Source organism: Misgurnus anguillicaudatus, chromosome 14, assembly GCF_027580225.2.
Source record: "Misgurnus anguillicaudatus chromosome 14, ASM2758022v2, whole genome shotgun sequence".
Taxonomy (NCBI): domain Eukaryota; kingdom Metazoa; phylum Chordata; class Actinopteri; order Cypriniformes; family Cobitidae; genus Misgurnus; species Misgurnus anguillicaudatus.
The window spans coordinates 10242794-10270535 of NC_073350.2; the positions used below are offsets into that span (position 1 = coordinate 10242794).

Genomic DNA, 27742 nt, shown 5'->3' on the forward strand with positions numbered 1-27742 from the left:
ATGTATATCATACAGCGGCAATAACTTGACTCATAATACATACCAAAAACAACAAAACCTATTGTTCCCTGTAGCAAGCTAAACACCAAAGCACAGTCGAAAACTGTTTGCTTCCCAAATTCGCAACACCTGTGTCTGGATTTCCTTGAGGTTAAATCACCCGGCTGACCCGAGATCAGCTGAGCCACAAAGCTCATACCGCCCTCTAGTGGCACATGACAAAATCACATAATACAAATGAATACAAAATGAATATGGCTCATACACCCTTTGTCTTAATACTAAGTAATTATAAACATAGATCTTACCAGTATCTACCTCAGGCAATATTAAACAATCAACAGTTTTATTTTTGTATTTTTATCCTTATGCAACATTTATCTGTAAAATATTACCGTATTCAGTACTTTGATTTGCTGATGTGATGCTCAACTTAATCAACGGACATCTTTGTCACCTGACGCTAGCTACTTATCAAAACTTCAGACAATCCTGAAGACACTAGCTGATTCAAATGCTTAAAATCCTTAAAGAGTCGGATATATTGATGTGTTCATGATCAGCACGTTTACTTTAATTAATAATCGTTACTTCTCACAAATAGTTACTGGGTTAGTAACTGTGTTACATCATTAAAAAAGTAACTAATTACCAGGGAAAGTAACTATTGCATTACCTTAAAAAAGTTCAATATTTCAAAGAACTTGGATGCCCCCAATATTAAATCTGTTAAATGAATGAAATGGACACTAAACAGAAACCACTAATGTGGCAGCAATGACGATGTGAGGTGCTTCATTCGATCAGAATTACTTGCCACAGACGTAGAGAAACTCTTTCTTCCTTGGCATAAGTTGAACGTTACCAAAACATTCTTGCCTTTCACCTCAACGATGGAAAAGTAGTGCTTTTATACTTGTGTTTGCTACCTTTAAGCTTGTTGTAGTTGCCATCTCTCTGTCGTTGCGGGTTTGTGTGACTCAGATGGACTGCAACGCAAGAACTGGGCTGCCTGTAAGTGCCTTGGATGGGGCAATGCATGCTTTCACTTCAGTCTCCAAATGTCTCCAACCGCGCCACACCACTCCAACCATATATATATTGTAATGCTTTTTCTTAGGGTGCCACCCCGGTAGATCCACCCCTGAACCCAGTGGACAATCACTATAGTTAGGTTATAATTGATAATTTGTATAATCAAAATAAATAATTTTATTAAACTATACAATAAGATACAGTGTCATCCAGTTAGCATTTATAATGAGATGAGTGACATGGTTATACATACTATAATCCTTTACACGTTTCTAGTTTTCTATTAAGTTTTCCTGACATGGGCATCTGATGTCTAGTTTTATTCTTACTAGGGCTGGGCGATATATATCGGAGAATTCTCATGCGTGTTTCATCAGTAAAGCCGGTTCCTTGATTAGAAGTAAATTGCCATCAGCTGCTTTCAGATGGAGCCGCATTTACTACACAGAGCCGTAGTTCACTGACAAGCTGGGCCATATCGCATTACTTATCGCAGGCGATATGTCCTCGATAATTAATGCGAAATTGCCCTGATTGTCAGCGAACTACGGCTCTGTTTAGTAAATGCGGCTCCATCTGAAAGCAGCTGATGGCGATTTACTTCTAATCAAGGAACCGGCTTTACTGATGAAACACGCATGAGAATCCTCCGATATATATCGCCCACATCTGAGTGAGATGTGTTAATTTGTGTTTCGACTTGACTTGAGGCTGTGTACCGATGTAGATTAACGAGCACATGGTGACAAAAACGATTGATGCGTTGCTCAAATGAGCGGTAAAAACAGGGACGTGCAATTCGTTTTTGTCACCGGTGCCCTGGACTCATGAGCGTAAAGCCTTGCTTCCATAAGAATGAATAAAAACACATTATTCCCTTTGCGTCAGTGCACCAGTGCAAGTGAGACCTTCAGCCTATGTGCCAGGGCTTAGCCCCGGACGGGCCCAGCCCAATTTAAACCCTGCCTGCATTTAAAATAAATAATTCTACATAAATCTAAAACTAGGACTTATGTTCTTTAAAAATATTGTGTATATATTGTAATGTCACATTTCGTAGATGAACGCTTTATTTGTGGTAATCACTCCGTATAGTATCTATTGCTTATTGATCTGATTTTGTCTCGTCGCTGGATTGCTTGATTGCAGAAAACAAACTTTCAAAGTAACAGTGACAGAGCAGACATCTCCATCTTCTCATCTTGGGCTTTACCATGCAAACAGCCGCGTCGGTTCTTTCCATTATGTTGGTTGTATGATGATAATGCGATCTAACGCCTGTCTCCTGTCAGATTGAAGTGGCTGGCTTGTGTGATGTTAGATCCAGGTAAGCGTATTAAGTGCGGGGTTTTTGGAAGCGCTGCCACCAGGGCTTGACATTAACACCCACCAACACGCCGGATGCGGGTAGATTTCGACAGCCAATCCCACTAGCCACTTTGGCAGGTTGAATATATTTTTTATTGTAGTTTTCTTAAAAGTTATGCGAAATTATAAACAACGCGCAATGAGACACTGGGAAACTACAACTCCCATGAGCACTCCCTGCACCCAGCGCAACGCACAGAGACCGTTGTTCAGATGCGCACGTGATGCAACGGAGCGTTGTGGACCAAAGCGCCACCTTTTTACCAGAGAGAGCGGGACAGCTGATGGATTTGCGAAAGTCTGAGCGCATGCACGTACACTTCGGGAAAGATAAAACAATCGCATGGAAGTGATTCATGAGATTTTAAGTGCGTGCACACTATCTGAGCAAGAGCGGAGAGAAAATCATAATGCATACCTGAATGCACCCATCCCAGTTTTGTCCGAAATCAAAGGAAACCCACCAATGGAGAGGTTTGCGCATGATTTTAATGAAGGCTACTTTGAGCAGATGCCTCGCAAATGGAGGTCATAGGGTATAGGGGATTATTACGCTTCCGGGTTTCGTGGGCAGGACTTGTCAACTTTGTGCATGTCCACTTTCGACGCAGTAAGGTTAGGTATCTAACATCCTGTTATGCAGTGGTGAAATGTAAGTTACCAAAGTACAAATACTGTATCTGTATTTTATTTTACTACATTTCTACAACATCATCGTTCCTTTACATACTTTTCTCAACAACTTTTCTGTTCAATCTGGACCAGCAGAACTGGCATTAAGATCCAATGGAAGTGGACATGCACAAAGATTGCTAAAAGCGGAGGTACTACGTATCAGCGTGATAATCCCCTACTGTGGCACGTTTGAAGCTCTGGCTCGTGCAAAACCAGCAATTGATGTAGAGTGGAGTCTCCTGAAGTCCAGAATGAGCCAGAATGAGCTCTTTTGTTTTAGAGGTGTTCAAAGACAAGTTGTTTTCAGAGCACCACTTCTCTATTTGCTGAATTTCATCTCTATAGGCTGATTCATCGATCTCCTGAGATGAGTCCAATCACTGTTGTATTGGCTAATTTAATGATGGGGTGGGTGGAATGATTTTTTATTTTTGTATTGACATTTACTTGTTTTTTTACAAGTTACTTGTGCAGTCGGGCAAGTAAAAATCTCTCCCACTTGCCAAAACATTCACTTGTCCCAGAGGAGCGGACATGTCTTACTCAAAGCACTGATAAGTGTGAAAATAAAGAAAATGCTTATGTAGACTTTAATAAGAATACCTGACTTCTGGAGAATCATCTCCATCTCTGAATGAATCATCCATGAATCATTTAGTCACATCAGTCTGATCTCCACTGATGAATCTGATCACCTCCACTGACTCTGAATGGATCTGATGAATCTGATCACAGATAAAAGCATTATTATTATTATTATAGTTTAGTCTGAAATTGTGAATCAGCACAAAATCTGAACTGCGAGTGACTCTCTTCGTTGCTTCTGACAAAATCCAATCAGTCATTTAAATACTTTACATGTGTTTATATAAATATCATGCAAGATGTTGTTTAAATGAGGTAAAACCCACAGCAGCCTAGTAGGACTATTTAAAGGCAATTTTAAGGGCAATTCACCTCAGAAGTGTTACAAACTGTTACTTTTAGCTTACAGTTTCAACACTTCTTATTTATTAAAAACAATTATACTGAAGTAAAAATAGCAATACTTTAATAATAAAAATACTAATATTTTATAAAAAAAAATACACATAAAGTAAAATATCAACAGTAGCGTTAATGATGCACGTAACACTTTTGTTACCTCAGTGAAAATGTTTGATAGAAACGGGTTGAACGACATGTTTCCTGTAAACGGTGTGCACCGATGTGCAACAGGGTTTAAGATATGTTCTCTCTTGTTTGGTGGGTATGTCAGAACCACAGTCCAATCAGCAGCAACATGTAAATAAACCACGCGGTACTAAAGAGACAGCTCGCACAATGGGTTTAAGTTGGAATGTTCTCTTTTATTCTGGACGGCATGGGCAGTGACTGTAACATTGAGTGTATTTTACAGTATTAAACACATACTTATAATGATTTCATCAGGCTTCAGAAACATTTAAAAAAGAACACAAGTAATGGCCTCTTAGCTACCGTAATTGCAACTCTTGCGTCATCACAACAGGGGGTTCAACTCATCACTGTGGCCGTTTCTCAATGTCAAGGATACTTCCTTGGCAGGACTAGTCCTTACAAGTCACTTCCTTCAGAGGCCAGGCGAGGCTCCTCTTTAGCATTCGAAGAACATGTAAATGGAACAGGCTAGCAAGTGCACGTCATTGCGTCATTACGTCAATGAAAATGTGTGCTTTCGTCCCTGCGCACATAGGATTGTGGGTGATTTCAGCACGCGAAGAGCGCAAAGGATACACATATGCATCCTTTCCTTTATATTGAATATTTCTCGAACGAAGGACTCCTTGGTTGCATTTCCGAGGATCCTCGACATTGGAACAGTCCTTCGACAGATGATGTAGCATCCTCGAAATTCTGACTTCTGAGGATCCTTCCGTGACATTGAGAAACGGCTAGATTCGGTTTAATAAACGTTGTGCAACGTTTTGTCGGGACTGAACGCAGCCCAGGTCTCATGTTTGTTTTGATTAAAATGATAGTGTTTTGTCTGTATATAATATGTAATAGTGAAGGGTTCTTGAATATGTATGTATAGGTGCGCTCGATGAGTAGGTTATAGCAGAAGGTTATGCAGCCGGAAAAACTTAATTCCACATTCTTACAGACCTCAGTACTGTACTGAGATGAGATCTGTTTAAACAGCATTTTAATTAACTATCCTGGCTGATAGTAAGATGTTGTGCAAACGTAAAAGAAAACCAAACTGGACGCAAGATTGTCATGACACGGTGAACGGAGTGAGGACGCAAGTGCTGGGTTCACCATAAAAGGATAACATTTATTATAAATAACATAGCAAACAAAACACGGGAATCAAAATAACAACAGGTAGGTAAAACACAGGAACAGATGAACAGGGTACAAACGTGGTAGCAAAGACAATGATCCGGCAGGGAGTATGGCAGAGACAAGGGTATAAATACACAAAGACTAATAACACAGGTGGAATGAATGATGTGATAATTAACAAGTGTCCAGGTGATGACAATATAGAACAGACACAAAACATGACACGGATTACCGTGACATAACCCCTCCCTCTACGAGTGGCTACCAGACACTCACATAACCACAAAACAAAAACAAAGTCTGGTAGCGAGAGTCCAAGGGAGGGGTGGAGGGCTTGGGAACCCTGGCGATGCCGGCAGCCGCCGGGACGAAACCAACAGGACGGTGGGCCGGACTGCGCCAGGAGAACCGGAGCGATCGCTCCGAGAACCGAGGCAGACGAATTACCCCCCTCCTGGGAATCGCCGACGATCCGATGCCCCCCGGAAGTCATCTCCCGTCCCCTCGCGGAAATGGGGACCCTCACTTCGGTAGCCACCCCGGGGAAATGATCGGGTGTGGTCCGTTCCGGATCCCCCTACGAGCGGGACGGTGGTCCTCAGAGGGACCGTCGACGACGACGACTCAACCGTTGGGGGACCGCCTGGGCCGATCCTCCTCCCACAGGCCCGCAGGAGCGAGCGATCGCTCACGGTGGTCCCCAAGAGACATCGGGGCTGGTGGAGAATGAACCCCGATGTCACTACTCCCCCTCTACGAAACTCCTGGGGGAGCCGCCCTCCGTGAACCCGCTGCGTCCAGTCTGGCCGGATCATTCTGTCATGACACGGTGAACGGAGTGAGGACGCAAGTGCTGGGTTCACCATAAAAGGATAACATTTATTATAAATAACATAGCAAACAAAACACGGGAATCAAAATAACAACAGGTAGGTAAAACACAGGAACAGATGAACAGGGTACAAACGTGGTAGCAAAGACAATGATCCGGCAGGGAGTATGGCAGAGACAAGGGTATAAATACACAAAGACTAATGACACACAGGTGGAATGAATGATGTGATAATTAACAAGTGTCCAGGTGATGACAATATAGAACAGACACAAAACATGACACGGATTACCGTGACAAAGATAGAACAAATGTTACGTCTTTCCCAACTTCTAGAAAAAGGATTGCCGGGAGGATTTAGGACTGACACACATATTGTTTTACAGTTTTTCTCAGTCACTTTGGTACATTTCTCGAATCATCCTCGACATTTGCAAAACAATAAGTGCATTTCGCAAAACAATTTGTACAAATAGCAAAACACAATGGATAACCTGCAAAAGCCACTCTCTTACTCAAAATCCTTAGTTCATCTCTCAAAAGTAAATATCTGTGTCTAGGGATGCACGATATATCGGCCGACATATCGTTATCGGCCGATAACTGCTTATTTTTAATATTATCGGTTATCGGTCTGATAGCAAAATTATGCAGATAAATGAAAGCCGATAAATGATGGATTATTTTGGTTTGTTGAACCACTTCACTTGCTCATTGCTGGCCATGTGGAGTTTTGATTGGTGCTTTCTGTGACATAGCACGAAGATGACACGTGTTGTGGGCTTAAGAAGAGTATGCTAGTCTACCGCAAAGACAAGATGTCCGCGGTCTGCGAGCTTTTCATTGTGAAAATAATATGAATATTTGTCGGCCTATAGATATCGGTTATCGCCCCCCAAATACAAAGAGTTATCGGTTATCGGCATCGGCCAAAATTTCCATATTGGTGCATCCCTATCTGTGTCAATGAACATGTCAGTGCCATCAGAATGACCAGTCTTTGTGTCATTGTGTACGGATAAGACAGTCAAATTGTTTAGTCATGTTGTCAATATAACAGTTTACCCTGGAGGGATGTTCTGATGGAAACTATGGCTAAAATTTTCATGACAGTTATTGTATTCTAAGTTGTAGGTTACACCTTAGTGTAAGTTATGTGGGAGTTTGATTGCAAGAGACTGGACAAAATGTACATTTACGCTTTTACTGTTTGTACTGTAATTCATTGATAGACCATGTCATTGCGGTTACATAAAGAAAAAGAAAGCACTGCATTGCACAAAGAAAAAAGGACAATCTCCTTAGGGAACTGTACATGCAGTGCTTTGGGCTGCTAGTGAAAGTCTAACAGACGTCTTACCATAGCCCAATGATAGACGATGCATATACTTTTAGAGCATGTAAAAGAAATGAAAGCAAACAACTTGAACACCTGTTGACTTTGCTTATATGTTGGAATATCACACATCTTCAAGTTATTTAGGCAAAATGGCATGTAATCGAATTCAAGGTTATCTAGGGTAGAAGTGGGTTACTCATAGCCGGACTATATTGGGTCTATAGTTAGCCATCATTTCAACATCTCAGTTTTTGCTTGCTGGGGACGTTTCTGTCTGTTAGAGAAAGTCAAGATTCACCTGGGAGCAATTTACCAATTCAGGACAGATTAAGAAAAAAACATTAATGAAATGTATAGAAATATGTTTGACCATACCCTGTATTATGACAACTTGTTCAACCATTTTGCATACAAAGACTTATGAACTAATGCCTAAATGTTGTGGGGTGTCAGACTATTCAACAGAGACCCATTATAATACATTTTGATCAACATGACATAAGCAACTGATAATGTAGGAAAAAGCAGAATATTGTACATAATCATTTGCATGGATGTACCAAAACATTTGCAACTTGTTCAAAGAAACTGCTTTTTTGATGTGCACAAGTGACACAATGAATTGAACTGGTAGTTTTGAGAATTTCAATTCTGATCTGAGAATTGTACTAAAGCGACTGCGAAAAACTGTAATAGTTTCTCATAAATTGGCAAGTTATGAGCTACTTTTAATCATAAGATGTTTTGTGGATACAGCCCCCTAACTATTACCACATAATTATTTTGAATGGATCTAATAATTGATCACTGACTAAATCTGATTTAATAAGAATTGTCTGTAAATTGTCTTTGAATTGTCTTTGCTTTCAGTTTCAGGGGTCTCTGCGCTGCTGACATATCCATTCAGTCATTGAGCTTTTAATATTTACATGTGTTTATATTAACATTATACAACATGATGTTAATTAATGTGAAACCCACAGCTGTAATAATTAAACATTTAACGTTAGTCTTTTATCAAAAGTGAAAGAGGCAAGAAGCGCTACACAATTTTACTTCCAGCTTACAATGTTTCAACCGTTCTTATATATTAAAACAATATTAAACGTATAGCAGTAATAGTTTCATATAAATGATTTGAGTATGATTTTAATCTGATTTATATAAATACACATTGTAAGATAACAAGAGTAACGTTAGCGTTTATGACCCAAAACACTTACCTCAATAAAAATGTTTAGATAGCCTTCTCAAAGTCGAAGTTAACACCAACTACACGTAAGCGATTTTAAACAGTACAAATATTTTGATAGTCAAGATTTCTGCTTCGTAGAAATGCGTTTGTCCAAGTGTAAAATGGCGAAAGGTTAAGATGCAGGACAGGTATTGTGATTGACAGTAGTTTCTGTTTAGGTTTCTTCGACTGCATGCGTCGCTGCGCAGAGCCGCAGACCGATCAGCGAATTACATCAAAATACCGCGAGAGCGAGTTGAAAGCATACGGAGCAGTTGGCTCTCGCGATACTTTTCTTCATAGGGCAATCTAGCTGTCTGTGATTTTAACTGTTTGACATTTATTGTTGTTAAAATACATCAGCAAACTTTATGAACAACTATAAACTCAAAGTTTGTCACATATATAATAAGTGAGAGTAAATGGTAAAAAGTTTTTACTAAGAAAGTCTTAAAACATTCACATATCAAAATGTTATTAAATACAGAATTGTCAAACTCTCTGTTTTTCACAAAGTAGGCTACATATTTATTCCTACGTGACTTAAAACCGTCGGATTGTTCTGGTTTAAATGTTTTTGTTTTGTATATAATGAGTAACATGCGTAGCATAACATCAGAAGGTTGTGCAGCCGGAAAAACCTCATTCCACATTTTACAGATCTTGGTACAGACCAGACGGCAGTCATCACATTACATGAATTATAGTTATCCAACACATTTCAGGCTCAGTGTATAAAAAGCTTTAAAAATAAATTTAGCAAACACATACGCATTTAAAATGTAGGTGAAATAATTACAGTTTTTCTCAGTCGCTTTAGTACAATTCTCAGATCAGAATTCAAATTCTCAAAACTACCTGTTCAATTCTCACATCATTGTGTCACTTGTGCACATCAAAAAAGCACTTTCTCATTTCTTTGAACAAGTTGCAAATGCTTTGGTACATCCATGCAAATGATTATGTACAATTTTCTGCTTTTTCCTATATTATCAGTTGCTTATGTCATGTTGATCAAAATGTATTATAATGGGTCTCTGTTGAATAGTCTCACTCCACACAACATTTAGGCATTAGTTTATAGTATAAGTCTTTACATGCAAAATGGTTAAACATGTCAAAATACAGGGTATGGTCAAACATATTTCTATACATTTCCATTAGACGTTTTTTCTAAATCTGTCCTGAATTGGTAAATTGCTCCCAGGTGAATCTCTAACAGACAGAAACATCCCCAGCAGGCAAAAACTGAGATGTTGAAATGATGGCTAACTATAGACCCAATATAGTCCAGCTTTTACCCTAAATAACCTTGAATTTGGTTACATTCCATTTTTGCCAAAATAATGTATGATATTCCAACATGTAAGCAAAGTCAACAGGTGTTCAAGGTGTTTGCTTTCATTTCTTTCACATGTTCTATGGTTAGACATCTATTAGACTTTCACTGGCAGCCCAAATTTAGCCTTGTTTTAGCCAAACATGATTGCTGGGTCAGGAGGTATAGGAAGACTTCAGTGCAATTCCTACAGCACTGCATGTACAGTTTTCCCTAAAGATATTGTTCTATGTTCACATTTCTACTTTTTTATGTGCTATGCAGTGCTGTTTTTTTTCCTTTCTGTATGGCAATGACATGGCCTGTCAACGAATTACAGTACAAACAGTAAAAGCGTAAATGTGAATCTTGTCCAGTCTCTTACAATCAAACTCACACATAACTTACACTAAGGTGTAACTTACAATTTACAATAATTGTCATCAAAACTTTAGCCATAGTTTCCATTAGACAGAGTATATACTTTTATACTGACAACATGACTAAGCAATTTGACTGTTTTATCCGTACACAATGACACAAGGACTTGTCATTCTGATGGCACTGACATGTTCATTAACACAGATATTTACTTTTGAGAGACGAACTAAGGATTTTGAGTAAGAGACTGGCTTTTGCAGGTGTTTTGCTATTTGTACGAATTGTTTTGAGAAATGCACTTACTGTTTTGCAAATGTCGAGTATGATTTGAGAAATGTACCAAAGCGACTGAGAAAAACTGTAAAGTAACAAAAATATATGTTGATTTGCTCTTCTTAGTTGCATTTGCATCCGGCAAGACAATACTTAAGTTACAGATATTTGAAAATTAAATCACATATATTCCTTCCTTACAGAAACATGCAAAATAATCATATTTACAGTATGTTTAATCAAATTTAAAACATAACATGTGAAATGTAATAAAAAAAAACAGCCTTAAAGGTGTAGCGGAGGATTTTCTCGAATTTTAGAAAAGAACCGCCTTCTCCACTTTAAAAAAAAAATGCAATTGCGCAGCACTCCTGATTGACAGAGGACCAATAGTCTTGATGATCCACCTGGAAAAAGAAAATCCTCCGCAATACCTTTAAATCGTAATTTACATGTGTTGTGTAAAAGTAAACAAAATAGTTTTAAGAATACCTGATGTCTGGAGAATCATCTCCATCTCCATGAATGTTTGTGAATCATCCATGAATCATTCAGTCACATCGATCTGATCTCCATTGATGAATCTGATCATTGATCACCACCACAGACAGACTGAATGAATCAAATAGCTGATTAAGGGATGCATAGCGATCAATCGCAATTAATCTATAGCAGAATAAAAGTTTTTGTTTACATCATAACTGTGTATAATAACTTTGAATAGACAAATGCACACACATGCATGTATATATTTAATACATTTTTCATACATTTGTATATTTATGTATAATTTATATTATATATAAATATAAATACTTAATATATAAATATATATTTTTTCTTAAAATGATACATGCATGTGTGCATATTTATATATTAATAATTACTATATATACACATATATGATGTAAACAAAAACTTTTATTCTGCTATAGATTAATTGCGATTAATCGGTATGCATCCCTATATAGCAGTAATGTTATGGTTATATATACATACAATATACACATTGTACTTGTTGTTTAAATGAGGCAAAACCCACAGCTGGAATCATCACCTTTACATTTAGCAGACACTTTTTATCTGACTTTATCTATCTTTTAAACTGAGGAAAACTATGAGTGAGTTGTCTCAGAGACAGAGAGGCAATGAGAATTGCTACACAATTACTTCACTTTAAAGTTTCAACCGTTTTTATATAACACAATTTTATTAAACTAAAAACAGTAATATTTTAATACATGTAATATTAAATTATTTTAATATAAATAGACGTCGAGTACAATAACAACTGAAAACTAATTTTGTGACGCAATCTAGCCTACTTACCTCAGTAAAAATGTTTCTGGATATTCGACTCAAACATCAAGTACACGTAATTGTAATTAATAAAAAAAAGAAATCTGAACAAGCTAAAAAGTAGTTCTGATAATTTAATTTTAATGGTAGTTTCCGATCATTCTTTCATCTACTTTAAAGTGAATTGGTCAAGCCTTTGTAAAACAAAAGGTGACGAAGATTACATCTTTTTGACAATGGACCGCAAATATCAATTAAATGTTACACCTTCAGAAATAGGTGAAAATATAACAAATATAAAGCATGTAGGCTATTCAAGCATGTTTTACATAGAGCTCGAATGTCTGGATCAAATTTCACCAGTGGTCAATAGGGGGCGCTGTCCCCTAAAGTGAGCCAGAGAAGAAAGCCACTTTAACGGCGCATTCACACGGGGGTCAGCGTTAACGCTTCTCATTCACTTTTAATGGGTGACTTCATGCGTTGCCGAACTGAATTGTGGATCCGTCGGCGCCGCGTCAGTGCCGTTGCTCGCGGCAGAAGTTGAACATTTCTTAACTTTTCAAGCGGCAATGCGTGCGTCAGCCAATCAGATCGTCTTATGCAAATTACATAGACAGAGCCAGCCAAATACGTTTATGGAAGAATGGAGCATGTGTAGCGGCCACTGTGATTGGCTGTTGGGCACGCTTCAGACAAGCCTTCCGTTAAGCGTTAACGCTTACGCCCCGTGTGAATGCGCCGTAACATGTTATAGTTTTTCTCAGTCGCTTTGGTGCATTTCTCACATCACTTTTTACATTTGCAGAACAGTTAGTTCAAACTCCACAACATTTAGTCATTTGTGCACATCATAGTAGCAGTTTCTCATTCCTTCGAACAAATTGCAAATGCTTTATTTGGACATTCATCAATTGCTTTCATACAATTCTCTGCAGTTTTATAACATTAAAAGTGAAACACATTTCAACATGGCAGCGGGGATTCCCATGAAGGGAAGTCCTTAGGGCAATTCACCAAAACTGACAAAGGGGACGCAGCCTAAAAAACCTTGGTAATGTCCATCGTGGCCTGGGCAGAGGGGCTTCGGAGTTTACGGCCAACCATATCTGCCATGACGGCTTCTTGGTCAGTGTAGTGGGTCTAGTGATCTCTGGGGCAACCACTTTTTCAGCCACTTTTCTGGGGACTCTGATTCAGCCATCCTGGTCAAGACAGAAAACTCAGGACACTCAGGTTCAGTCATTTTGGTTGAGACAGGAACCTCAAGGGACTGAGGTTTGGATGTTTTGGCTGTTACGGGAAGCTTAGAAGGCTCAGGTTCAGCCACCTTAGAGGTCACAAAAAATCAGCACATCGTAAACACAGCGTGAAATTTTGAGGTGCATTTGAGTTGGCTTTACATGGACACGATAAGAGCAAGAGCTCAGATAATCCCGGGATATCCTGATTTTGTTGCTTCCGTTGATAAAGTTTTAACAGAGCACCTCTTGAATGCCACTGTGTTTAAGGGAACTTCAAAAAACCATGGAGAACGAGACTGTATGTTTTCTGTTGCAAGGGAACATCAGAGCAGGACGTTTCTCTCAATCCAGGTCGACGAAACCACCGATATTGCCACACAGTGCCAATACAATTACCCATTGAAGGTAAACAAAACAATGAGGTTTAATAAGTTGCAAATATTTGTCGTTTTAATCGCCGCCTTTTTCCAGAAAAGTATTTGTATTATTCTAGTTGCACTGTAATTTATAGATATGGGAAATACATTTTTTTTTACAATATCAAAGTGACAATAATAAATGTACAAGCACAATGTAGCCAAGCTTCTGTAGATCAGGGCTTTTCAACAACAAGAGAGACGTACAAAATGTGCTGAGCAGTGGGCCTCCAGGAATAACATTAAACGTTTAATACGTTAAAATAGATAAGGCCATTCCACACACACCAAATATGCTTTCTCTCATTCCCTATCAATTACATGTTAATGCAAACTGAATACTGGAAAAACAGCATTTTCATCTATCCCTGCTCACTATCTCTATACTTTACCTTAATATACTAAATATAAAGCATAAAATTCCTCTGATATCTTTATTTTTTGCATTTTTGTGTGTGTCCACATCCCATCTTTGCTTTAAATATTTTGTTCATTGATGAATTCATAAAAAAAAACATTTTCAAGAGGAAGTGACATCATCTGGATCTTTTGAAGGCCATGTGAAGATCAAAAGTGACTTTTCTCATTTTCTTTTCTGTATATTTTATGATATTGATGCTATGACTGTGAATGTCAATCTTAACAGTCAGTCATGTTACTTACATTATTTCTTTGATGTTATCGGATTCTTTTAAAATAAATAGATTTGGTAAATCACTAGAATTTGCTGAGTGTCTTTATGCTATTAGCACATATTTAATGCAGTTTTATTTCATGTATTTCAATTCTGACGAGTTACAACATACAAATGGTACCGATTGGTTGGAGTGACCCAGTAACTTGCCTTCAACTGGAAATATATTCAGTCATATCTGGCGACATCTTTTCAATATCATTAGGATTAAAAACATTAGTGATAAGTATTACAACATGGTATTACTCTGAATCCGATTGATAAAAACAGCTGAGGGTTCATGAAACTTTACATGTTTACTCTTGTTTACTCTGTTTACATGATTATCTTGTCCTAGTTTATGAACTTCTGAGAAATTAAGGATTCAAACACTGAAACTAGTCTCCCTCTATAGCTTAAAACTGTCATTTTGAATGTTATGTAATGTTAGTAAGCTGAAGACAGAGCTTAGTCTCATCTTCTTCAGCTGTTTATGGGGAACAATCCTGAAGAAATCTTTTCTGAGACTGTCACTTTCCTAAAGATGTTCATCATCACACCCATGACCACAGCAGAAGACGAGTGGTGCTTCTCTTATGTTTACAAAAGATTGTGTTGTAAGAAGGCATTTGTGTAAAAAAATACAGTACTAATCTATTGGTCTTAACACTATTTATTATACACAAAAAGAACTATTTACAAAATACAGTTTTGTACATAACACACAATTTTTTGCACACAATCATATTTTCTTTTGCACTTAACAATATTTTTTCAAATGCACAAAGTAATTTTAAATGTAAATTCAGATCCTCCATTTTGGGTTCAGTCTGGAGAATTCAGTGCTGTTCTTTTCCAGGAGATCGAGGTGTTTGCCTGAGTGCTGTAAAAAAAAACATAAAACACTGTTACTGTCACTGTTATACCAGTGAAGAGTTATATTACCATCATATTTACATCTGAAACTTTCATGACAAACTAAAATATAATGTTGATAGTGAGATGTGCAAGTGTTTTAAGAACTAGAGGTACATACTTCAGTACTGAAAGTCCTCTTCATTGACATGGGTGGACGAGGTTGTAAAGGTCTGGAGGGCGGGAACCTTCCCAGAAGTGGAAGAGACACTGCAAACCAATCAGATTCAAGACATAAAAACTTGCACACAATCCATTGAGGTAACGTGATATCTAACAAATTGGAGTTTATAAAACTCACTTTTAGGGGCTTCTTTAAGTGAAGATCCAGCAGGAGGCACACGGGTAAGAAAAGGTTCATGTTGAATAATTTCCCCTCTGATGATCCTCGTGTTTGATGTCAACTGCAAAAACATAAAAGTTAACAAGTTTACAATTTCCCTTAAAGCTGCAAAGTAATGTTGGTTAGAAAATTAACAAAAATCAGACTGTAAAAGGACAATTTAAATAACTAGGTCAATTTCTTAATTTCACAGTGAAAGAAGAAAATTTAATTGACTTAATTAACTTTAACGGTGCCTGTGAAACATACAAAGATTGATGCACAACTAAATAAACTGAATCAGACAGAAAGTTGAATAACATTAATAAAACCTTTTATACCTTTTGCTCAGGCATTCTTATAATGTTGGACGGTGAGAAGCAATCAAAGAGTGGAAGAGACACTGAAAACCATGAAAACCAATCAGATACAAGACATGAAAACTTTCACACAATGCAGGTAATCTGATATCTATAAATTGAAGTTTATAAAACTCACTTTTAGAGGCACCTGTAAGTGAAGATCCAGTCGGAGGCACATGGGAACTAAATGATTCATATTGAATCTTTTCCCCTCTGATGACCCTCACGTGTGATATAAACTGTAAAAAACACAATAACTGTTTACATACAAAGATTGATCCACATGCACAACTCAATGGATTGAATCAGACAGAAAGTTGAATAACATTAATGAAACATTTTATACCTTTTGCTCAGGCTTTCTTATATTGTTGGACGGTGGGAGGCAATCCAGAAGTGGAAGAGACACTGAAAACCAATCAGATTTAAAACAATGTAATGAATTGTGCATTAGCAGCATGTGCACCAAAATCTAAAGAGGCCATGAAAACTTACAAGATGCATTGAGTTACTATGATATCTAACAAAGTGTGGCTACAGCTAAGAGATGCAAGAGATGAAATACTGTTGTGTCTCGTATGAGAAGCTCACTCACCTTTGGAGGCATCCAGACCGGTTGCTGAAGGCCCGGCAGGAGGCGCACGCATGCGCATACGGTCAAATTGAGCCTTTGGGACACTGCGCCCTCTGTTGGCCGTCGTAAGAGATGGCAACTGCAAAAACACAATAGATTTCACTTAAAAATAATTTTATTAACAATGTCAACCTCCTAATTTCAAAGTAGAGTGTGCTACTTTACCTTGAAAAAAGTTTTAAACCATATTTAAACAACTTTTACCGTCACTGAATACCTAAACATCCATATTTAAATTAAACTACATTAATTAACTCAAAGATAAGCAGCTAGTCAAATTAAAATACCCACACCTACCTTTTGGTCAGGCTTCACATTTAGGACAGGAGGACCCATCAGTTTGCCATCTTTCTCAGCTAAAACACAAAAAGTCATTTTTAAATGTAATGTTTGATTACAAAGCAACTCATGCACACATAAAATTAATAAACTTTTTACCTGGATATCTGGGAATGGGGAAAATCCTCACCCCCTGACAAATGAGCGGCGGACCATCTGAAAATGGTCTAGCAGACTTCCGAAAATAATTCATTTTTGAGCCAAAAATTAGCCAAAAAGTCAGAAATTACCAATCAAAACCACAAATTACTTGCGAGTCGCGACACTGCCGATAAGTTTGAATGATGCAATTAGGTAATGATGCTAAATACTAACAAATACGTAACCATGGTAACAGCTGCTTTATTTTTTTCTCAAATAAACATTAAAAATATTAACCTGAATAAATAATTAAAAATTAGTAATATTATAATAAGTATTTTTTATTAAAAGTAAACATATTCAATAAAATAAATAATGTTATTATTTAATTAATAAAAAAAATTCTACAGAGGCTCAAAAAGTATTTCTGATAGTTTAATTTTTTATGGTAATTTCCGATCATTCTTTATCTTCTTATCAGATCATCTACTTTAAAGTGAATTGGTCAAGCCTTTGTAACACCTGAAGGAGAATAAAATTTTAAAGAAAAATATGTATGTATGCATATATATACCTATTGCATATAGCCTACAAAGTTTTCTGATACACAGAATTTATTTTTTTCTGTTGCACATTAAATTTCACCAGTGGTCAATAGGGGGCGCTCCTCCCTAAAGTTAGTCAGAGAAGAAAGCCACTTTAACATGTTAAGTTTAAGTTAAATATATAGCGCAAATTGATACAAAATGAAATAATTTAGTCGTACTATTACACTGGAAGTCAAATTATTATTTATTAAAAAAACTAAATCAAAACTGTATTTCGTTCATATGTGTGTGTGACACACTCGTTTGTTTGTATGTATGTATGTAGGCAGTAAACTTTTTAAAATCATGCAACTTTTTAAAAGCCAGCAGCGGCAGTCTGAGGATGGCAATGGCAATAGGCTTGTTCGACTTTATGCAGCGCTGCAAAAACGGACAGGCGGATGACGTCAACGTATCACGAGAGCGAGTCGAGAAATCACACGGGGAATCTAATTTCCAATCGCTCTCGCGCTACTTCGACGTCATTCGGCTGTCTGTTCTCGCAGAGTCCCATGAAGTTGCAACGAATGGCACGGGACGTCATTCTTTGACGGAAGCTAATCAACTCGGCTCGACTGCTTTGGTCTAACGTATTCATTGACCACTTCCTGTTCGAAGTCCTGTCCATTAATGCGAGTCAACTGTGTAAAGAGTGCATTTTAACTAGTTTTAAAAACGCAAACGGGTTATATATGCTCTGCAGATTTTTACATTCAGCAAACCTACTAATGGACTAGCTAATGCTAAAGCTAATAAAAAGAAAGTCATGCAGAACTCAGTCGAGTCTCTCGTAAATATGCTGGAATCCTACAGGGGGAGAGATAAAGTGGTGAGAGTTTTATTTAAACTATGCATATAAATCTGAGAAACCTGAGATCTTTCCTATGTCCATACACTTTGAAGTGCATAATATAAAGGTTTTGTTATCATAAATAAGCCTTACAGTGACTATTGATTATCATGTATTTCTTCTGGATTTAGATCAGGACTCTCTGCTATGGATCTCAACTAGTTGGTGGAGTTCTAGCAAGCAAGAACACTCAGTCGTCATTGGGCAAAAGTCTCCTGCTGTTCTCTGCTCAGTTGAGTCAATGCAGAACCACACTGAGACTCTTTGATGATCTGTCCATGCTGGCGTACTCCACAAGCTATGGGCTAGGGGCCACGGTGAGGTCATCAAACACCTGCTAAATGTAATGTTGTACTTTTGAAGAAGTTTCTGGTGTAATGGCCATAATTTTGTGTTTCTTAGGAGGAGGACTCTTTGGTGCGGTGGATGAGTGTATTGACTAATGTGGCCGATCAGCTGTATTACCCTTGTGAGCATGTAGCCTGGGCAGCAGATGCAGAGCTCATCAAAACCAAATCTGACAAGTGGTGGGTGCTGAGCACAGTCCTATGGGGGTCGTCCCTGCTCCTGAACATCCTCAGGTAAACTTGCACTAGATTGAATTTTAATATGTTCAGTGGGCTCTAAATGTGTAACATTACACTGAAAATCAGTGTTTTAAACAAAAAAGCTAAAAATAATTGAAGCATTATAGATTTTTAAAAATCTGTTCTTAATATGTTTTCTCTCTGTTGATTTTAGATCCATTAGACTCATATTGATTCTAAAGAGGAAAGTTCAGAAGTGCCAAAGGTCAGGCTCAGCTGACAGCAGGTGCATCTTCATTTTTAAGCACATGAAGTTCAGGTCTGAATTGTGCATGTTGTGCAAATGCTTATTGGTGTTTCATCTTGCCTGAATGACAGGGAGGAGGTGTTTGCACGTAAAGCTAAATTCCGGCAGCAGATCAGAGGGGAAGTGTTCGGTATCCTGAGCAGCCTGGCAGACCTGAGTAATGCCATTCACTGGATGCCACCTGGATTTCTATGGGCTGGTCGGTTTCCTCCGTGGATGGTGGGACTGATGGGTACAGCCTCCTCTCTGATTGGCCTTTTGCAGATGAGCTCTAGTGAGCAAGAGCATGTTCCTGACTGATGCATTGTGGGATGGTTTTACACATACAAATCATTGTTAATGTTAATTGCGGATGTGTAATAACTTGCCTTTAAATGACTGACTGCTGCTTGCTGCGGTGAATGAGCTCCACCTGGGATAAACAGAATAATAGTAGTTGTTTAATATATGTGCAAATACTAAAGAGTTACTGTCAACTCTGTATTATTTTTAAATCATTATTATTAAATTGTAAACATAACAAAGTAAAATTTTATATTTAATTGTATATAGATTAATACATGTATATATCATGCAGATGCCAATATGTAAATATGAGTTAACATTTAATTTCAAAATAAATTATTTTTCCACAATTGTTCTGTCAATATTGACATTTGGGGCACTACACGTTTGACAATATTATCATTGAGCAAGCACAGCAATGTGAATCGAGATGCGATCGATTAATAATGTCTTGGTTGCGCATGCGCAGTGCGGATGTTCCGAAGTACGACGAAGTTCCTCTGTGCGGCACAATAACAGTGACAACAGGGTGAAGTTTTCTGCTCTCAACAAAATGAATTACTTTAGTTAGCAGACGTGTTTTTTTGAAACACGACGACTTTTTGACCTCCAGTCATTTAGATAAGCTGACAGGATTTGTGAGATGTTGACAAATGACTATTGCTGACGTGTGACGGTAAGCAGCAATAATGACATTCACATTAAACTTTAGCTGTCGGTCATAGTACTTTTGCACATGTGTGTATCGATAAAACATCTGTTCACTTTGCAAAATCAGATTTTTGCTTTTCACTCGCTCGTAATTTGCATACTTAAGTTAACACTGACGTGCACTTCAAAGCATCCACTAATGATAAGCCAGAGACAGATGATATTGTGTGTATACTTTTTTATACTTGTGGGTGCCATATTATATCTGAAATTGTTCAACATAGCTAATGAAACATGTAAAATTGACTTGTGAGGGGATCTGAATAGTTTTTTTCCTTTTAAAAGTCTTAAAAGTGAGTCAAATGTTTTGCTTTCAAATTACAATGCCAGCATGTCTGCGTACGTTTTGTGTGGTAGGTACATATTATTTAATATTATTCGTTTTTTAAATATCATAAAAAAATTGTGTATTTGCCAGGTCCTATATTTTGTGTGTGTGTGTGTGTGTGTGTGTGTGTGTGTGTGTGTGCGTGTGTGTTTGTCTGTGTGCTGTCTGTGTGTTTGTGTCTCTCTCTCAATTTCTGTGTTTGTCTCTCTGTTTGTTTATGTCAACATGTGCGTGCGTGTGTGTGTGTCTCTGTGTGTGTGTCTGTCTGTCTGTCTGTCTGTCTGTCTGTCTGTCTGTCTGTCTGTCTGTCTGTCTGTCTGTCTGTGTGTGTGTGTGTCTCTGTGCTGTGCTGTCTGTGTGTTTGTTTCTCACTCGATTTCTGTGTGTGTCTCTCTGTGTTTCTCTGTGTGATTTTGTTTCTATGTCTGTGCAAGTCTGTGTGTGTGTGTCTCTGTGTGTGCCTTTGTGTGTGTGTGTGTGTGTGTGCGTTTATCTGTGACTGTGTGTGTGTCTGTGTGTCTCTCAATTTCTGCGTGTGTCTCTCTGTGTGTTTATAACTCTGTGTCTGTGCAAGTCTCTGTGTATGTGTCTCTGTGTGCTGCTGTGTGCGTTTATCTGTGACTGTGTCTGTGTCTCTGTGTGTCTCTCTCAATTTCTGCGTGTGTATCTCTGTGTGTTTATAACTCTCTGTCTGTGCAAGTCTCTGTGTGTGTGTCTCTGTGTTTGTGTGTGGTTATAATTTGTATATATAACACTTTATAGATTCCAATAGCTATGTCAAAACATGTCTGCAGGTGTACAGTATCCTAAAATTTTAATAATAAAGATGCTTCATGATACCATAGAAGAAACATTTTTGGCTGAATGGTTCCACCAAGAACCTTTAACATCCAAAAATCATTTTGTAGTGAAAAAAGGATCTAAACTATAAAAAGGTATTAAGGAAAACTTTGACTGAATGGTCCCAACAATGATTCTTCTATGTAAACTTTTATTTTAAGAGTGTATGTTTTAAATTGTTTTATAGTCATTCAATGTTTAATTGATATTCATAATCTGTTTTTGTTGTTTTACATTTAGCAAGACTTTTCTGGAAAGGATGGATGATTTTTAAGATATTCTAATGCTCTTACTCGAGGAAGTCTAAAAGTTCTTGGACACGGCTTACTTCAATCAAACAGATGCAAATGGCGGAGCAGGATGTTCCTTCTGATGGAGGTTTGGGGTTTGAACAGAGTTCCCCACCTGCGCCTCATGATCCCTCAAACTCTCAATCTGAAGCACAGGGTCCTAAAAGCTTGGGTATTTCACACTCATCTCTGGATTCCTCCATTAACCCTCCTGAATCCAAAACCTTACCTTGTGAACATCTACAGAGCCCCGAGTTGGAGGATCTGGATTCCTATAATCTGATCGAGCCTCCACCGCTGGACTGGAGGTCCGACTCTTCCAGCGATGCCGGTTCGGTCGGAGAACTTGAAAGCTGTTCGGTGGGAGAGTTTGAGGTGCCTGGATCTCTCAGCACGGACACAATCTCTGCCGTTGCTCAAACCTCCACAGAAGCCTTCAGCAAAACAGAAGAGCTTTCAGCTCAAAAAGCAGTGCCTGAAATTAGGGATTTTCAAAAACAGGAAGAGGCGGAGGAAGAAAAAGAAGTGATGAATAAAGAAACCGAGAAAGATAAAGTTAGCAAACGGGATCTTGACCACTCCCACATTCAAAGTCTGCTGAATCAGCTCCATCTTTTTCACCCATCGACGCCAATAAGTAGTCCCGCCCACTGCGCTCCTGACGATTCAGACAATCGCGACCCTTCGCATCACACTCATACTCCACCTGAAGCTGCCGCCCCCTTCTGTCATGCCCAATCGGCAACTGCAGATCCAGACAGAAGCGTCCCTTCAGCCCTGCTCTTTTCTCAGGAGTACCAGAGAGATCTTCTGCAACTGTTGGACGACCCAGAACCTGAAGAACCAAGTACCATTCTTCAGTTAGTTCACACGCCCCTGCTGACCCCCACCGCAGAACCTCAGCCGGGACTCAGACGGCAAAGCAGTGATGCAGATGAGATGATCTCCATATCTCACAGTGAAGACATCTGGCACAGACATCTGCAGGATGAGCTGTTGCTTTCAGGAATCACAGAGGAGGATCGGTGGGCAGCATCTGAACGTCTGACTCCAGATCAGTCTGTAGGGGAGAACAATGATTTGGTAACAATCTTTTATGGTTGTGTTAGAATCATCAGGCTTTTGCGATGTCACTGAGGTTGTTGTGTGTTTGTTTTTAGCAGGAAGACGACGCACAGTCTGCATATAAAAATGGTATGGAGCTCAATGCTGAATCGTAAAGCTTTTATTTTGTAGATCTTGTGAAGCAGATGATTAATAAATCTGTACTTCGCTTTAAGTGCCCGGCCCATGTGACCCTGAAGATCTTCTGGATGGAGTGATCTTTACAGCTAAATATCTCGGCTCTACGCAGCTGCAGTCAGAGAAGAATCCATCCACCAATGCTCGTATGAGCCAAGCACAGGAAGCCGTGGATCGCATCAAGGTTGAACCCTTCGTTTTAACAGTCAGCATTACATAATATGCGTAATGCACCTGCCAATCAGAATCTTTTTGTTTGGTATTCACACATGTTTTTATTGAATATTCAGGCACCTGAAGGGGAGTCACAGCCTATGACGGAGGTCGATCTCTTTATCTCCACACAGAGAATCAAAGTACTGAGTGCAGACACACAGGTACAGTAGCACCACACACTGGATGCGCTGTATTTTCTGATGTTTGGCTAATTTCTCCAGTTTTTCCTCATGTTTTTAGGAGGCTATGATGGACCATGCTCTGCAGATGATTTCATACATTGCGGACATCGGGAACATTGTGGTTTTGATGGCACGCAGGAAGCCGGCCGGTCGCAAAACGGAGGATTCAACAGAGGGATCCACGGCACCACCGAAAAAGTGCTGGATGATCTGTCACGTGTTTTCTTCTGATGATGTAAGTGAATTGAGTATTGCTGACATTTTGTACTTTTAATTTGTTTTATTACCTACACACGTTGATTTGAAATGTGTAAGTCCTGTCAATGCAGATCTTTGTGTGGTTGCTTTAAGAATAATATGAGACAAACTGTTGTTATTTGGTCTAAAAATATTTATAATTTCAATATTTTTGCCAAATAATATTTTAATGATGCTACCTATTTTATGCATGTTTGTGTCAGGCTCATATCATCGCACAGGCTATTGGTCAGGCATTTGGTGTTGCATATCAGCAGTTTCTGTATACCAATGGAATTAAATCCAGTGACTTGCGGCCGGGCGAGTACAGCGATTACCTCGGCACTCAGGAGCTCTATAACGGAGACCTGGTTCATTTCTCTCGCTCTGAAAACATCCGAGAGGTATGATTTTATTTCCCCTTTACATGCACATAGTTGCTGCTTTTACACGCCTTACAATAATCAGTTTGCAGTGTTATCGTTTACAAACACTAATGAAACACTATAGATTACAGTATAAGACAACTAAATTGCAAAGCAAATTACTTGAGTTTTTTGTATGAATTTCTTTGTAGTTTCAGTTGAAATTGAGAGCCCATGAACTGTTATTTTACAAAATTACTCTAACTAAATCATTCTTTTTGCAAAATGGTGATGAAATATGAAAATTTAGAGCTTTCCAATGATATATTTATAGTTTGTCAAGATTATTTTAGTTTTAGAATAGGCTATTATCCGTTTAACCTGAAAAGGATCACTGTGCCGTACACAGCACACTCCCTCCCTTGCATGTGAGGCTGCATAAACGTCATTGTAACTTTGAAGCATTAAATCTTCAAAATATATACGGTCATGCGGCACATCGTTTGAAAGCTTAGACTTTCGGGATTCCATTAAGCGCACACAAAGCATAATATGATTTTTAGCAGTCATAAAACTGTAATCTAGTTGTTAGTTACCTGAACCGGGCAGCGCCAATTTAGGATATTTACTTACCTTCAAAATCTTCCCTTTATCCGCTTCGGTGAAATTGTCCAAAACAAATTGTTCATAAATCCCCAAAAGTCCAAGGAAATGGAATATCCAAGCCTTTTAATCCAAAACGATTTTTTCATCTCACAATCTTGATGTTTCTGACCGAATTACAATATAAATACTGTATACAATTAGTTCACTAATGGACATTCGTTTGAATCTCACTTTTCATTCATGATTTATAAGGAATATATTCGGATGTCACGTTTATTGTGCAACGTCTGAGGAACAAATACGCCCCCTTGTGGAATTTCAGCCGTTCCATAAGAGGCAACTAGTTACGTAAACAATTTGGGCCCACCTGTGGGCCTGCAACAGTTAGGGGTTAAATGCAAAAACAGCTCTTTTGCCTAGCTTACATTCATTTTTCTTCTTATTTCTTATTATTATTTTCAGGTGTGCATATCAAAGAAGCCAGGTGAGATATTAGGTGTTGCTATCGTGGAGTCTGGCTGGGGATCCATCTTGCCTACAGTGGTGGTTGCTAACCTGCTTCACGGCGGCCCCGCTGAACGCTCCGGCGAGCTGAGCATCGGGGATCGCATTATGTCGGTGAACGGCACCAGTCTGGTGGGACTCCCCATCGCTACCTGCCAAAATATCATACGAGTAAGATAAACAAAAGCTTTTCAATAGCAATCACAATTGACCTATGACCAAGCCACGCCCCCAAATGCGATGAGCCAATCACAGTGTGCATAGTGTGCATAGCTAACTCAATACACTCAGACATGATCTGCTTCCACGTCTATTGAAATTGCAGTTAGTCAATTTTTTATATGTTTTATCTTATCATTTTAAGTTTAGAATGGTCAAACGGTGTGCATGGGGTACATGCAACTCTGGGACACTAGGTATCCAGAAATGCTGGGCGACGTTGTGTATGTTTTGCCCTTTCCCAAGCCACATCTCAACTGAGATAACATTAAGTGTCTTCTCTGGATTGAGTTATGCGGTAGACCACAACACCAACTAAACGTGGATAAATTAAACAAGGATGTTTACATCTGTTCTAAGCTAGGTCAACAACGTATTTGAACGTTATCTTTAACATCTCTAACGTAACGTTAGCCTAACATTAGAAATCGTTAACGTTAGCTTCTAGCTGCGTTGTACATCATGCCACTTAGCTTCATTAACGTATCTATAAATAACCGAAATAACAAATCTATTTGTAATAACAATGTTGTGCTAGCTAAATGATTCATGTAAATACTGTAGCACCAAACTAACAGAGAGGTACTCTTGGTAAAGATGGTAAAAAGGCTTGATCTGGAAACGTATGCAACTTAGACCTGTACATATTTAATTTGATCATGATGGCAACGAGATTCAGTTTATGGCGTTTACACTGTGACCTGTAAATTTTTGCCTGGAGCTAAAGCTTTTCATCGACCTTCTCAACAATAAAACTCTCCAATAGTTAAGGTCCTTTTGGTGACTTTGAGATAATATTTAGTCTTTCTGTCTCCAAAAATCATCAATTGCCTCCTCTGAAATGTCTTCTACTGTGACAGCTGCCATAGCGCCTATCACCGAATGTTAATTGTTAGTCCGAGTGAGTGGAGGGGGCGTGACTTAGCCATAGGTCATTTCCCTTATCACTTTGCATCTCAAGACTGGGATGTTTTCTCTCAAGGAGCTGAAGACTTTGGCGATCGTAAAGCTCAGCATTGTCCACTGTCCACCTGTAACCATGGCGATCATCAAGCGTCCAGACCCCAAGTATCAGCTGGGCTTCAGCGTGGAGGATGGGATTGTAAGCGACTGTTTACAAACATTATTAGTTGGTCGTTGAAATCATATAAAGTGTATAACATTCTGTGTATTTAGATTTGCAGTTTAATGCGGGGAGGAATCGCCGAGCGGGGGGGCATTCGAGTTGGTCATCGCATTATTGAGATCAACGGGCAAAGTGTCGTAGCCACACCTCATGAGAAAATCATCCACATACTGTCCAGTGCCGTAGGGGAGGTACAAACTTTACACCCTGTTCACACAGATATGAACACATTTTAAAAAGCAAAATACATGAATAGATGTCTTTTGCATTTTACATTCATGCAACAATAAGCGTTTTGTCTTTCTAACAGATTCATCTGAAGACTATGCCAACATCAACATACCGTCTCCTGACTGGACTAGATCAGCCCGTGTTCCTTTAAATTAAGAGGCTGCTCCTCTCACGTTCTCAGCACCACATGCAACTTTTAATAAAATATATATTTCAATATTTAAAAAATTAAATGGATCTGGACATGCAGATTATGGACCTCCATTTTAGAGACTGAAATAATGATTTAACTGCTGGTTTGTAACATTTGTCTTTGTTAATGCTGCCAGATCAAGGTGCCTGAAGATAAGCCTTGTGTTTGAATGACTATGCATTAGAGTCCACACCTATACTGAACATCAGACATGCAAATTAAACTGCCTGCACCTACGCAATAAAGCAGCAGTGAGTGACTCCATGTTCAGTGTTTTTAAAGCGTTTACATGCTCTTTACAGAGCTTAAGATTTAGTGCCTGTAAAAATAGACCTTGTTTACTGCACAGGGTTTGTTTTTTTAGCTATATAGAGAGGTATATTTTATTAACTGCTGTATTTGATGTTTATTAAAGACACAAAAACATTTTTGTCCCATGCTTCAATTCAATTTTATTTATATAGTGCTTTTCACAATTGTTAATTCTGTTTCAAATCAGCTTTACATTAATAGATGTAGGTAAAGCATAGAAAAGCGAGCGTAGTAAAAATGTAACGTATACAGTAAAGTAGTAAGTTAAGCCAAAGGTGGCTGAAAAAACCCCTAGGAGAAAAACCCTTCTGGCTAGTCCAGGGGGAAAACTCCTAGGAGGGGAAAAACCATTGAGAGAGATACATATTTATATATATATAGAAATAATATCTACCTACTTGTAGTTTTTAAAACTTCATTTATTTTGAATATACAGTACTGTGCAAAAGTCTTAGGCCACCATGCCAGAATTAGATTTGTTGTTTTTGCAATGTTATCGTGATCATATATAATTGTTTCTCAGTCTCTTTAAAA

At 38.4% G+C, this 27742-nt stretch overlaps 4 protein-coding genes across 6 annotated transcripts in view; 2 read left to right on the top strand and 2 right to left on the bottom strand.

The window, feature by feature from the left end:
• LOC129427289 (protein NLRC3) overlaps window positions 1-9055 on the bottom strand; it is a 90455-nt gene extending 81400 nt beyond the window's left edge. Inside the window, exon 1 of the mRNA XM_073875840.1 lies at window positions 8783-9055. The gene's annotated coding sequence lies outside the window, so the exon portion shown is untranslated. The remainder of the gene's footprint in view (window positions 1-8782) is intronic.
• Window positions 9056-15054: 5999 nt separating this feature from the next.
• On the bottom strand, window positions 15055-17283 carry LOC129427273 (uncharacterized). 2 transcript variants are annotated; one of them, XM_073876452.1, is made up of 9 exons: window positions 17069-17283; window positions 16928-16986; window positions 16592-16709; window positions 16343-16404; window positions 16145-16235; window positions 15976-16037; window positions 15614-15716; window positions 15434-15522; window positions 15055-15280 (listed from the first exon to the last, which is right to left on the bottom strand). In XM_073876452.1, exons 1-9 carry the CDS (start codon window positions 17160-17162, stop codon window positions 15203-15205), a joined length of 756 nt encoding a protein of 251 aa, XP_073732553.1. In that variant the 5' UTR covers window positions 17163-17283; the 3' UTR covers window positions 15055-15202. The 2 variants fall into 2 exon arrangements, with proteins under 2 accessions (XP_073732553.1, XP_073732552.1); XM_073876451.1 differs by having other exon boundaries at window positions 16133-16235; window positions 17069-17277.
• Window positions 17284-18214: 931 nt separating this feature from the next.
• Window positions 18215-19956, top strand: pex11g (peroxisomal biogenesis factor 11 gamma). The gene is made up of 5 exons (XM_055183658.2): window positions 18215-18466; window positions 18619-18804; window positions 18890-19068; window positions 19229-19300; window positions 19393-19956. The coding sequence occupies exons 1-5, from the start codon at window positions 18404-18406 to the stop codon at window positions 19619-19621; spliced, it is 729 nt and encodes a 242-aa protein (XP_055039633.2). The 5' UTR covers window positions 18215-18403; the 3' UTR covers window positions 19622-19956.
• Window positions 19957-20093: 137 nt separating this feature from the next.
• Window positions 20094-27322, top strand: LOC129428177 (amyloid-beta A4 precursor protein-binding family A member 3). 2 transcript variants are annotated; one of them, XM_073875843.1, is made up of 11 exons: window positions 20094-20282; window positions 21726-22858; window positions 22939-22969; window positions 23056-23201; window positions 23308-23394; window positions 23474-23650; window positions 23877-24056; window positions 25086-25298; window positions 26329-26448; window positions 26523-26663; window positions 26783-27322. In XM_073875843.1, the coding sequence occupies exons 2-11, from the start codon at window positions 21827-21829 to the stop codon at window positions 26852-26854; spliced, it is 2199 nt and encodes a 732-aa protein (XP_073731944.1). In that variant the 5' UTR covers window positions 20094-20282; window positions 21726-21826; the 3' UTR covers window positions 26855-27322. The 2 variants fall into 2 exon arrangements, with proteins under 2 accessions (XP_073731944.1, XP_073731943.1); XM_073875842.1 differs by having other exon boundaries at window positions 20095-20282; window positions 22936-22969.
• The last annotated feature ends 420 nt before the right edge of the window (window positions 27323-27742 follow it).